The sequence below is a fragment of the Equus przewalskii genome, chromosome 5 (assembly GCF_037783145.1).
Source record: "Equus przewalskii isolate Varuska chromosome 5, EquPr2, whole genome shotgun sequence".
Lineage (NCBI taxonomy): Eukaryota > Metazoa > Chordata > Mammalia > Perissodactyla > Equidae > Equus > Equus przewalskii.
The window spans coordinates 25,730,200-25,741,823 of NC_091835.1; the positions used below are offsets into that span (position 1 = coordinate 25,730,200).

Consider the following 11,624-nt stretch of genomic DNA (forward strand, 5'->3'; position numbering starts at 1 on the left):
GCTGCAGAAGGCTGCCAGGAGGCCACCAGTGCAGCGTGCTCCGTGTAACACAAACACCACCTCACAACCCAGGAGCCATGAGAACGACTCAATACTGCGCACTGAAAAAAAGTGCTCTGTGTATTTCCACGCTGACAAACGTTTCTCTGTGTCAACACACGGGTGTACACACACAAAGAGACTTTCAGGGATTGCAACATTCACTCAAAAATGCAAGAATGAAAATGACCCTGCATGTGATGACATCGCTTTTTTTAATTGAAGTCAGAACAAAAGCTGGTCACACTCAGACATCAATAGGCCTCATCCAGATGGTTAAAACCACCCTTCTCTTTCCCAGTTAACCATCTCCTAATTTCAAGTGATTTCCACAAGTTCTTTAGAACCATCTGAAATTGTCCGTTGAGGAGATCCACCACACCACTACGAGACAAAGGCTCGAGCACGCACCGCCGGGCAGGATCTCACTGGATATCGTCGTCATCAAAGAGATCTTCAAAATCTACCCAAACGAACAAACCCACATATTAACGGGGTGCACAAAGTAAACAACTGAGGAAATAACTTCAAAATCAATTACACAGTCATTCAAAATAGAGAGAAAACAGTAAACAATCTAATTAAATAACGGACTGTTCCCATGACAGACTCTTAATTTATCCAACCAAAGCTCACAGATGGAGTCCGAGGGGACAGAGGAGTCTAGAATGCATCTTTAATCGTGTTTCTGATTAGATGACAATCTTAAGAAAACTCATGCAGGCCTGTCCTGGACCACGTGGGTGACCACCTCGCAGCCATGAGTGAGCACCATGTGATATGGCAGCACCAGTGCCTGCACCTCTGAGTGTACGGTGGCCAAGGCTCTGCTCCAGCTGACACGGAGGTGAGGGTGACGTGAAGGTGAGGCTGACGCGGAGGAGAGGCTGACGCAGAGGAGAGGCTGACGCGGAGGAGAGGCTGACATGGAAGTGAGGCTGACGTGGAGGTGAGCTGAGGCAGCTGAAGGGCACATGCTGTCGGGCACAAGCCACCATGCCCCTCATTTTGTTAGTGAAAGCACAGAGGGTGGGCAGGGGAAGGCAGCGGAAGGACGAGCCACGTGAACGACTCCCTTTAAGGGAGTCTGACCGACACAGTCCGAGCCCCTTCCTACAGGAAGAAAGGCCACAGCCTCACAGCACACTACTTACCACAAGGGGAGGTCAAAGTCACAGTCATTTTGTCCTTCTGTCTACTTGTTTGCTTATTCCCTACCCCTGGCAGGCGTTCCTTTCACAATGGGAGAAGAGCTAAACCCACGTACCGTGTGTAGCGTGCACTGAAAACGTGCACCGTGAATGACAACACAGAAAGAGCCTGGGCTGGAACACGAGGTAGCAGCAGCCCCGCCTGCATCTCCACACTTTGTCTTCATGGGGTCCCCATGCATCTCCGGCCATGGAGAGGGTCCAGCTCCCCAGCCACAAAGACGCACTCAGTCCCACCAACGCCCCTGCCTTCCCTCACTGCCTGGCCTGGCCTGTGGTCCTACAGCCCTGAGCACTTTCTTCCCAGTCCCTGTCCCCAGCTAACTCCTCACACGCTTCAGACTCTGCTCAGGTGTCATGTCCTGTGAAACTGCCCTCGGATATGCTGCTAGAAACACTGCTGCCGAGCCCTGACAGGGCTCTCGTCACAGAGCTGTCGCTGCCTGCCGCCTCGTCTAGCGCTCCACGACTGGTAAAGCACAGTGAGTGAGGAGGGCAAGCTTCATCCACGGTCACAACCGTGCTGCGCTGGGGCTCACAGGCCATCGAAGCCCCTGCTCGACGAGTAACAAGGGCTCAGAAGCCCTCGCAAAGCCCACGCTGTCTCACAGTAAACAGCTCCCTGAGCACCTGAGCCGTCACCACCCGACGGGGCAGCATGCACCTCGTGAACTCTGCTGGTAGGCAGGCCAACACGGGCGCAAGGCTGCTCTGGTCCTCCCTTCCCAGCGCAGACAGAGGGAGAAAGGGCCCTAAATCACTCATGCGGCCTGATGCTCACTCCGCAGGTCGGCCTGGGGCCCCCTCACAGACCCCTTCTCGGCAGAAGGCACGCGCTGTTTCTGGAAGCCAAGTGAACTTGAACTCTAGAACAGAGCTGCTGTCTCTAACCCAGGGCTGGCAGAGAACAAGTGGGGCTGAGGGAGATCCTCGAAACATGTGAGAGGACCGGGCTGGCGTCAGGGAGAACACAACCTGCAGGGGTGAGAAGCCTCCAGAGTGGCCTGTGTGAGCTGTGCTTTCCCAGCGACGGCCCTGGAGGGCAGGTACCTCTGCACAATTTGTCCCCACACCTGCCTGTCTAGAGAGTTCAGAGAAATGCAATTCAGTCCCACAGGTCTGACTCAAATGTGGCTTCCCTCAGTTCTGACACGCGTTGGTGGCAGCCAGGACGTTGCCTCAGGGGAGCAGCTGGGCTCTCTGTGAAGACGGTACCTAATTAGGTAGCCTGGCCTCTCCTTTTGGACAAAAACTAGCTGAAAAGAAGCCAGACAAAACCGTGGACTCAGGCCTCAGAGGGTCTTTGGTACATTAAAAACCAACATGGCAAGATAACATCCTCGCAGCCGTGACCCAGGGACAGAACTTCGCAAAGGCAGGGACCTTGGATGAAAGAAGGATGACAAAGGGAGAAAACACCACTTGACTCGCCTAAGAAAACCACTGTGTTTCTGCTTACCATCTGAACCCTTAGGACGGATTCCTATGATCTGTGGGAACAAGGCCTTGAAAAATCCAAGAGAGCAAGAGAAAGAGCCCCCAACATGAAGATGTCATTTAGGTAGCTTCTCACCACCTGTTTGGTAAAACTCCTCCCACGCTCTTGGTAACCAGCATTAGAGCTCTTCAGTACAAACGGGTCCTAGTTCAGAGAAAAGGGAAGGGGGAAGCTGGAGTGCGGCTGTTATTCTGCAAAGGAAGCGAGGGGGCAAGAATCCAGTGGGCACAAAGGGGAAGGAAAGAAAACCAGCCACTAGCAGAGAGTGGAGATGAGAAAGCCAGATGGGTTCCTCCGCCTGTGTCCAGTGTCACAAGCAATGGACAAGACCCCAATGCAGGTTCAGGCGTCCAAAAGCAGGCCTGGAGCTCAAATGCAACTACTGGAATATAAGACTGGGAGCAAGTTTATGCCATTCTTCTCTCCTAAAAATAGGGCTGACTGGCAGTGCTAACAGCCCGTGTTGTCACTTAAGATGGACTGTACTGCGTTCCGAGAATGGCACCGGACCTGGGCTTTACTCTGATCCTAATCGTTCACGTCACAAGTTGCGCCAGTGCATAACCTGCAGAAGAAACATTCCGATTAAAACTGGCATTCCCCTGCCCGGCATCCTTACCATTAAAGAAGTCGGCATGAACTGCCTTTTCATTGGCGGCCAAGTCCATCAGGAGCCCGGTGCTGCCTCCCGCCTGGGGAAGGGAAACATAAGGCTGTGTTAGCAGGGTTTTCTGAGAACAGTTGGTGAGTGCCTTACAGGGCTCATGCCACTCCAAGGCGGAGGAAGGTGGGGGACAGAAGAGTGCCCAGGGCTGAGTTAAAATTTAGTTCCAGAGGAAGCAAGTTGGGGGGAGGGGCAGCATTCCAAGGAATTATTTTGAAGGTCTCCTCGGGTCTTACATTCCTAGACTCCTCCTCGCCTCTTACATAGAATCCTGCCATTGCCCTACACACTACCACTTCTCCGTAAACGGTTCCAATTCCCTACTAGGCGTTGCCACAGAGGCCGGAAACACGTGCGGAACTGAGCCTGATGACTTCTCTGCTCTGGATGGCTGCCTGCTGCTTCTGAGAATTACACCATGTCCCTTAGGAAACTGACCTGCTGACCTGGGTTCTGGAGGGGCTGCCATCACAGGACCTCCTACGGCCACAACTCTATGCCGGCAGTTAACCGTGGCACAACGAAAGCTGGGCAAGCTGATGAGCTTGGGATTTTGAATCTTGTTTAGAGTCACACCGTGACGTTCGGAGCAGAGTCCTCTGATGGCAGCACCCTCGCCCGCTAGCCCACAGGTCCCTGCTGCTGCCCTGACTCCAACATTCCCAAGGCCATCTGCTCCACCTTGCGTAGGTTCTCAAGGGGCTGAGCATCTCCCGTGTTCCCTTTTGCGGCTGATCTGAAGAACCCAAGAGACAAGCCCAGAACCCTCAGCCCCCTCCCTTCTCTTCTGAGCCACCCCTCCCTTCCCAACACCAGTGTAAGCCAAGCGGACTCTACCATGTACACACTGTGTGAATTTGTTGCTACTTCCAGCTACAGGCATCACCTTCGTTCAGACCCTCTTCAAGGCTCCGTCTTCCTGTTTGCATCATTCCATGCCCTCACCCCCCAAACTCACCAGGGTGCCCCTGCTACAAAGCAAATCGGAGCCTCTCACTCCCCAATGTAAAGCCCTCCAGTGGTTCCAAGCTGCCTACGGCATGCCTTTAGAACGGGACTGAGAAGCCAGGGTCAGTGGAAGTGCTTCAGGAGTCGGGTGGAGGGAGCCCACCCATCCCAGCACAGCTACAGGCCGCTTCACAATCTGCCCGTGCCACCTTCTCCAGCTTCACTGCTTCCCCTCTCTCCAGCGCCTTAAGACCCGCCACGTTAAACTACACGACAGCCCCTTCCCTTAGGCCCCTGCAGGACTCCACTCCTGCCGGGTCGTCTTCCTCCACCCCCGTGTACTCGGCAAACCCCAGCATATCCTTCAGCATCTGGGTGCTGTCAGCTCCTCCTGTAAGCCTGTGCTGGGCCACCCCAAAGGCCCGCGTGTGCCTCCATCAAGCCACCTCCAACCTTCTACCACGCCCAGGATCTGCAATCAGCCTCTGTCATACCGTGCCCTCCGGGGACACAGGGACTGGGACTGTCCCCTTCAAGCTTTGAGAAAGAGAAAATGAGACCCTGACCTCCGGGAGCGTCATGGTGTATAACAGCAAAGGAAAACCGGGTCACCGCGCAACCACAGAAACGCCAAGCACCCCGCTCCCAGCTCCCAGGTCGGGGGCCGCCTTGCTCGTCTTCCCCCGTCCCAGACAGGAGTCACTCTAGGACGCCCACCCAGGGATGCCCCCACCTCCTGACAGCACGCAACCAGAGCAAACTCCCGCCCACGTCACCCGCCGCGGCTCGAGCCCCGTCCTGGGTCATTCCCACGCCAGCGGTCCCGGGAGCGCCGTCCCCCGGAGCGTCTAAGGCCGGACTCGCCGGGAGTGCAAGGCGGGAGCGGGGCCTGCGCAGGCCGCCGCCTTCTCTCGCCCCAGGCCCGGCGCGCCCGACAGCTGGCCCCGGCCTCCACTCCCGCGCGGCCCGCAGGGGCCTCCCCACCTCGTCCAGGTCCACGTAGGGCCCGGCGCCCTCGGGGAACATCTCGTCCACCGCCGGCTTCATCTCCAGCCCCGCGCCGCTGCAGGCGTCCCGGCCCACTTCCGGCACGCCAGCCACCCCTTCCGGTGCGCGCCCCGCTGCGACAGGTCTAGACGCCGGAGGGCCGCCGACTCTGTGGTTTCCCCCCCTGCCTCCGTCCGGCAGTTCTAGACGCCGGAGGACCGCCGACTCTATGGTTCCCTTCTCTCATTGGTCTGGACCCGAAGAACCGGCCCTGGTCCGGTTAGGGTGGACCGGCTCTCTTGTGTGCCTGTCAGCGCGTAAGGGAAATTGGGCAGTGACTTCTTGGTGTCCCGCGGCCACAGACCTGGCACAGAGAAGTGCCGGAGAAATGCCTATTAAGGAATGTGAATGGTCAACAGAGTTAAAAGAAAACCCATGGAATGGGAGAAAATATTTGCAAATTATATGTGTGTAAGGGGCTAATATCTAGACTATATAGAGAACTCAGGAAACTCAGCAACAAAAAACAACTTGATTCAAAACTGGGCAAAGGGCTTGAATAGACATTTCTCCAAAGAAGATATACAAATGCACGTGAAAAGATGCTCATACCCATTAGAATGGCTGCTATAAAACCCCCAGAAAATAACAAGTGTTGGTGAGGGTGTGGGGAAATTGGAATTCTTGTGCATTGATGGTGGGAATGTAAAATGGTGCAGCCGCTGTGAAAAACACTATAGTGGTTCCTCAAAAATTAAGTAGAATTACCATATGATCCAGCAATCCCACTTCTGGGCCTACATGCAAAAGAAAGGAAAGCAGAGTTTCCAAGAGATCATTTGCACACCCATGTACATAGCCACATTATTACCAATAGCTGAAACAAGGAAGCAACTGGGGTATTCATCAACATTTGAATGAATGAGCAAAATGTGATATATGCATACAATGAAATACTATTCAGTCTTAAAAAGGAAGGAAAAGGTACAACATAGACTAACCTGGAGGATATTATGCTAAGTGAAATAAGCCAGTCCCCAAAGGACAAATACTGTATGATTCCACCTGTATGATGTATCTAGAGTAGTCAAATCAATAAAGGCAGAAAGTATAATGATGGGTGCCAAGGGCTAGATGGAGGGGAGAATGAGGAGTTAGTGTTTAATGGAGACAGTTTCAGTTGGGGAAGATGAAAGAGTGGAGATGGATGGCGGTGATGGCTCCACAGCAATGTGAGTGCACTTAATGCCACTTTAAAATCGTTAAGATGGTAAATTTTATGTTGTATGTATTTTATCACAATTTTTTAAAAAGGATGTGAATGGAAGAGAAGGGAGGGCAGGAGGGAGAGGAGAAGGTAGGGGAAGGGAAGGTGAGGAGGGAGACGGGGAGACGCTTGAGCCTTGAGCTCGACTTTGAGAAGCAGGTAGGCTCTGGGCTGCTGGAGAAGACGGGGAGACGGGGAGGGAGAGGGTGGCTCCAGGGAGAGAGAAATTGAGCCGAGACTGGGGGACTGTGGCCTGGGCCAGGCCTGAGTGGACAGTGCAGGGCCCAGGGAGAAGTGAGAAGTGACTGGACGTGTGGGTGAGCCTCAGATGTCACGGCGACACGGATCACCCCCAAGCACCCCAGTGAAAGTCGGACCAACGAAACCGTGACTCGGTGGCCACCAAGAGGCTCCTCTTCTCAGTGGTTTCGAAACAGGTGGGCCCCCATTTCCATGGAGGGGTGATATCTGCCAGGAGAGAGGGGTCCAGGGCCCACCCCAGGTGACACTGACGTTCATGGGGAGGAGGAGCAGGGATGTGTGTCGTCACAGAGGTGGAAGGACAGTGTCGGTTAAGAGGAGCCCTGAGAGCACTCAGTGGATTTGGCTCGTCTGTGGGTGACCACATCCAGCCCACATCCTTTTGAGAGTGAACCGGACTCTACTCCTGACTGCCCCAGGACACAGGCATTGACTGTCAACTGCCGCGTACAGAGGGTGTCTGGTTCCCCAGCATCAGCGACTCCAGCAGGGATGAGAAGACAGTGCCCTTGCTCCTGGCGAGGAGGTCAGAAGTGGAGTATTGAGAGGTGAAGGGGACTGAGGTCGTAGGGCAGGAAGTGAGGGGGTCCCCCACAAGGTCTGCCTGCAAGGGGAAACCAAGAGGGGGTTCATAGAAGAGAACGGAGCCTGTTGTGTGCTGGGGTGCACAGGGAGGGGCACAGCCAAGTCTGAGTCTTAAATATGGGACTGAGGGGCCCAGGGGGCTGCGAGGTAGGCAGGTAGGGGTCTGCTGAGGGTGGCTTGGGGTGGGGGTTTCTTCCTCTGAGAAAAGAGGGAGGACAGCTGGGCCTTTGAAGACACATAAATGCACCCTTGCGTCCGGGGCAGTTGTGGGGTGCTGCTGACACTCGAGAGGGGACACAGTCCCAGTCAGGACCCCATGGGGGCTTCCCAGAAAGGCACCCTAGATTTCAGTCCTTCTGAGCAGCCCACAGGGAGGAAGCTGGGGCATCGTTCTTCAATGCTTGCCCAACTAGGAGCCTGGAAATCTGAGTGTGGTGTAAATGTTCACACACACACAAATAGACATGGAAGTGGAAATCCTGCCGTAAAGGTGGGTATCCTGGTGTGATGGAAATCCCACTGTAAATGGTGGGTTTCATCTGCTGTGTTTGGTCGAGGCCCAGTTGTCCCCAACGGGAACGTAAGACCAATCCTCAGCGTAGCTACTGTATGAATCAGGACTTCTTTTTCTTTTATTGCAGTTAATTTACAGAAACCAAGTTTGAACTAGCTCAAGGAGGGAAAGAAAGAGACTAAGAATTTATTGGCTTTGGGCCAACCAGCAGATTCTTATTGAGAATTTAACCTGGGGCCTGGGGAGAGAACTCTGTGGCTGGGGACAGAAGGTGGCGGTAAGAGGACAGGAAGCCTCGCTGGAGGGCTGGAGCAAGTGGGGCTGCCTTGGGCTCTGCGGCCACTGCCCCTTTTCCAGGTCCCTCGCAGCCCGGCTGGTTCCAAGACACTCCCCTCCTTGGTCACTTTGGGAACTCCTAGCAGCCTGCCCTACTTGAGATGACTTGAGTGAGTTCCCCTCTGAGCAGCAGAAATCCCCTCGCTCACCCTGAAGGACAACCTGCCAGACCTTTCGGACTACACGCAGGACAAATCCACTTCCCACCACGTGTTTCCACCCAAGGATAACGTGTGACACACGTTTCGCAAAACCCTACGGGCTCCTCACTACGTGTAATAGTTTCTATAGTTAGATGCTAGTGTAAACACGAGTATCTATAGTTAAATAGTATTTTCTGCTCTCTTATTTTAGAAGGGAAGCTGGCTGCAGCCCATCAGCAGTTTCTTCCCCTTCTGATGGGGTGTGGCCTGCTGGGTCTTCAGGGCGCACACCCTGCCTGTGGGCTCACCCTGTACAGAGAGGCCGCCTCGGTGCGAGAGGATGGTCCCTGAGCAACCATCCATGCTGCCTGTCTGTCCATCCTCTCCGTCAAGAGCGTCCAGGTCAGGCAGCCCTGTCTCTTCCCACAGTCCCTGAGCTGGCAGCAGTGTGCCCAGGCCCCTGGCCTTCCTCACAGATGGGACTCCTGCTGTCCTGGTGTGAACCGCACTCAGGCATGTGCCAGGTGTGAGGGGTGGCCATCCAGGCAGGGCCTGCAGCCCGGGGCAGGGTGGGGGGGGGGGGGGCCTGGGTGTCTGGCTGCTACCCAGCTTAGTGGCCAAGGGTGGGGACTCTGGGGCGTGGCTGCCTGGACAGGATCTGGGTCCCATCATCAAGTCAGGTGGCCACCTGGTGGCTGTTTGCCTCAGTTTCACCATCCACACTCTGGGGGACCTGCAGCACCCCTCATAGGGTCACTGTGAGGGTTAATGAGAGGGTGACATATGTGTCACCTTTTTGAAGCAAGGAGTCCTGAGCCAGAGCGGTTGTTGATGCTGTGTGGACAGAAATTGTGCGTGTGCTTATTAAAGAAGTGTTCACGAATAGTCAAAGGTTTGATTTGTCAAATAAGAAGTAAATGGGTCTTGAGTGGAGCTGTTTCTTGAAAAAAGAACCACAAGCGTTATGTTGTGCATCTTAAGTCACAAGTTTATTGAGGAGGAGGCCAGACCCAAGTGCCCCTGGGTGTCCTGCCTGCCCCGGGGCACCAGGCTCCATCCTCACTCCTCCTGGTAGGGGACGTGGAAGCCCAGGGTGGTCCCCAGGGGGAAGTGAGCAAAGAAGGTGCGGGCCATGTCCTCCAGCTGTGGGTAGGCCCCCAGGGCCTGGAATTCCTGCACGTAGTTCCAGAAGTCAGAGGTGGAGAAAGGCCAGTAGGGCATGGCCGGGGGCTCCGCATAGGGGTCTGAAAGACACACGGCAGCCTGCCTCAGGGGCTGTCCCCACGTGTCCTGCCAGGCAGCCACCCCTCTACAGATGCCTCGGGCAGATAGAGGTGCCCAGCAGAACCATCCCAGTGAAGGGACCCTCCCGGCTGGGAGCAGCACCTGGGCCATCCCAGGTCCTCCGTGGAAGTACCCAGAGCCTGGTCATCCTAGGAACAGTGGGGGACTCCTGTTCTGCGGGACAGAGGAGGAAGAGGACAGGGAGGGAGATGTGGGGTGTCCTGGGGGGACTTCAGCGGAGACCACAGCCCCCAGCCCGAGAGTCTGGAGATTTCTGCACCCAGGTAGGAGTCAGGGGTGGGAGGGCTGCAGGAGTGAGGTCATTCTATGGGTGGGAATGTCGGGGTCCTCAGGAGCTTAGAGGGTCTTGGCCGGTGTGCCCCTAGGTGGCTTGAGGACAGGGCCTGAGGAAGAGGCTCCAGTCCCTCTGCCTGTTCTCGGCCTCGAGCTGACCCAGGGCTCCCCTTCATCTGCTGGGATAAGAGGCCAGCTCCCACCCAGCAACCTCCTCTCCCCGGACCCCTAACCTGGAGACATGGGAGAAAAGAAATGGGAGGAAATACAGTACCTCTCTCCTCCTGCACAGGCTTGGCCCCTGCAACGGAAGAGGAGAGCAATCACCCAGGAGGGCTCCCCAGGGCAGGACCCCGCAGCACACCAGCTGCCAAAGCTGTGTCAGGGATGGGGGGCAATGGGAGAGCAGAGGCGAGAGCACAGGGGGACAGAGCAGAGCAGCCCCTCACCCGCCAGAGGCCCCAGCAGGAGGCAGAGGGCCACTACGGGCACCAGGCAGGGCTTCATCTTCCCCAGGCACGTCCTGGACCGACGATGATGCTCCAGTGCCCCTGCAGCAGGAGGAACTCAGAAGGGTGAGACCACCCCCCGCCCAGGGCCCCCGCTCTTCCCCCACCCCCCAATGCGCAACGCCTGGGAAGAAAGAGATGGTATGAAGACAAGTTCTCAGTGTTTTCACAGCAATTTCAGTTTCAGTGTCTTCACATCATTACACGGAGATTGACCGCATGGTTCAGATGGCCTGATTTAATTTTAACCATTGAAGAAGCCGTCCCACCCACCCCCTGTCTGCCCCAGGGCGCAGTCTCCCTCCCCAGCTTACCTTGCTGTCCGCTCAGCCCCAGCCTTGCTGCCGCTGGGCATCTGCTGCCAGGGCACAGGCTCCTCCTTATAAAGGCCCGGGACGGGATGAGGAGGGAGACGGCACCTACTGAACCGTCAAACTGAATATTTCATCCGCGACCACAGGACTGAGGGCTCCTGTGACCTTGCTGGCAGCTGGATCACACGAGTCCACTTCGGAGAATCTGATCCAAAGTTCAAACTCAGAGAGAAACCTCTATTCACAGGCCACTTGTAAGATTTTTAGGACTGAATTCAACATTGGTACTGGAAATAAACCCAATTTCCTCGCCACAGGAGAGAAAGATGTTCCAAGTCTGATACTGGGGCTGAGATCGCCCTCTACGGGAGCAGGTGATCACAGAGCTGCCCTCGGGGACAGGCAGGACCAGACCCTCTGGGAGCCACTAGCGGCCCTGGAGCAGTGGCCCCTGCGGACAGGACACGCTTGAGCAGAGTCGTGGGCAGGAAGTGTGCATGTCCAGCCTGACTTCTCGTCTCCAGACGAGCACCTTCCTGCTTACGCGTAGTGATGAAGTCTGTGGTGGGGAAGGCAGCTATTCCAGCCCCAGGACACGATCAGTGACTCCAAGGATCTCTGGGTCAGCTGCTCTGATGACACCTGGGACACCCAGCTTTGTGTTGTGCTTGTTCAGTGGGATCCCAGAGCAGTGGTTCTCACGCTATATACAGATCGCCCAGGGGTCCTGTTAAAATGCACGTTCTGGTTCAGCAGGCTCGGGGGGGGGG

General features: G+C 55.6%; 2 protein-coding genes across 2 annotated transcripts; both read right to left on the reverse strand.

Annotated features, from left to right (window-relative positions):
- Positions 1-237: 237 nt before the first annotated feature.
- Positions 238-5,557, reverse strand: COPS9 (COP9 signalosome subunit 9). The gene is made up of 3 exons (XM_008542647.2): positions 5,345-5,557; positions 3,368-3,440; positions 238-502 (listed from the first exon to the last, which is right to left on the reverse strand). Exons 1-3 carry the CDS (start codon positions 5,405-5,407, stop codon positions 465-467), a joined length of 174 nt encoding a protein of 57 aa, XP_008540869.1. The 5' UTR covers positions 5,408-5,557; the 3' UTR covers positions 238-464.
- Positions 5,558-9,418: 3,861 nt separating this feature from the next.
- OTOS (otospiralin) lies at positions 9,419-11,292 on the reverse strand. The gene is made up of 4 exons (XM_070622149.1): positions 10,855-11,292; positions 10,481-10,582; positions 10,306-10,332; positions 9,419-9,697 (listed from the first exon to the last, which is right to left on the reverse strand). Exons 2-4 carry the CDS (start codon positions 10,536-10,538, stop codon positions 9,513-9,515), a joined length of 270 nt encoding a protein of 89 aa, XP_070478250.1. The 5' UTR covers positions 10,539-10,582; positions 10,855-11,292; the 3' UTR covers positions 9,419-9,512.
- Between the last annotated feature and the right edge of the window lie 332 nt (positions 11,293-11,624).

Bases quoted from the DNA above. Each gene is read 5' to 3' on its own strand.
- COPS9 (XM_008542647.2), bottom strand. From the start codon at position 5,407: ATGAAGCCGGCGGTGGACGAGATGTTCCCCGAGGGCGCCGGGCCCTAC. The intron at 3,441-5,344 runs GTGGGGAGGCCC...TCCCTTCCCCAG, and splicing joins CCTACGTGGACCTGGACGAG to GCGGGAGGCAGCACCGGGCT. The intron at 503-3,367 runs GTAAGGATGCCG...TCGTTTGGGTAG, and splicing joins TCATGCCGACTTCTTTAATG to ATTTTGAAGATCTCTTTGAT.
- OTOS (XM_070622149.1), bottom strand. From the start codon at position 10,538: ATGAAGCCCTGCCTGGTGCCCGTAGTGGCCCTCTGCCTCCTGCTGGGG. The intron at 10,333-10,480 runs GTGAGGGGCTGC...CTTCCGTTGCAG, and splicing joins CCTGCTGGGGCCTCTGGCGG to GGGCCAAGCCTGTGCAGGAG. The intron at 9,698-10,305 runs GTACTGTATTTC...TGTGTCTTTCAG, and splicing joins GCCTGTGCAGGAGGAGAGAG to ACCCCTATGCGGAGCCCCCG.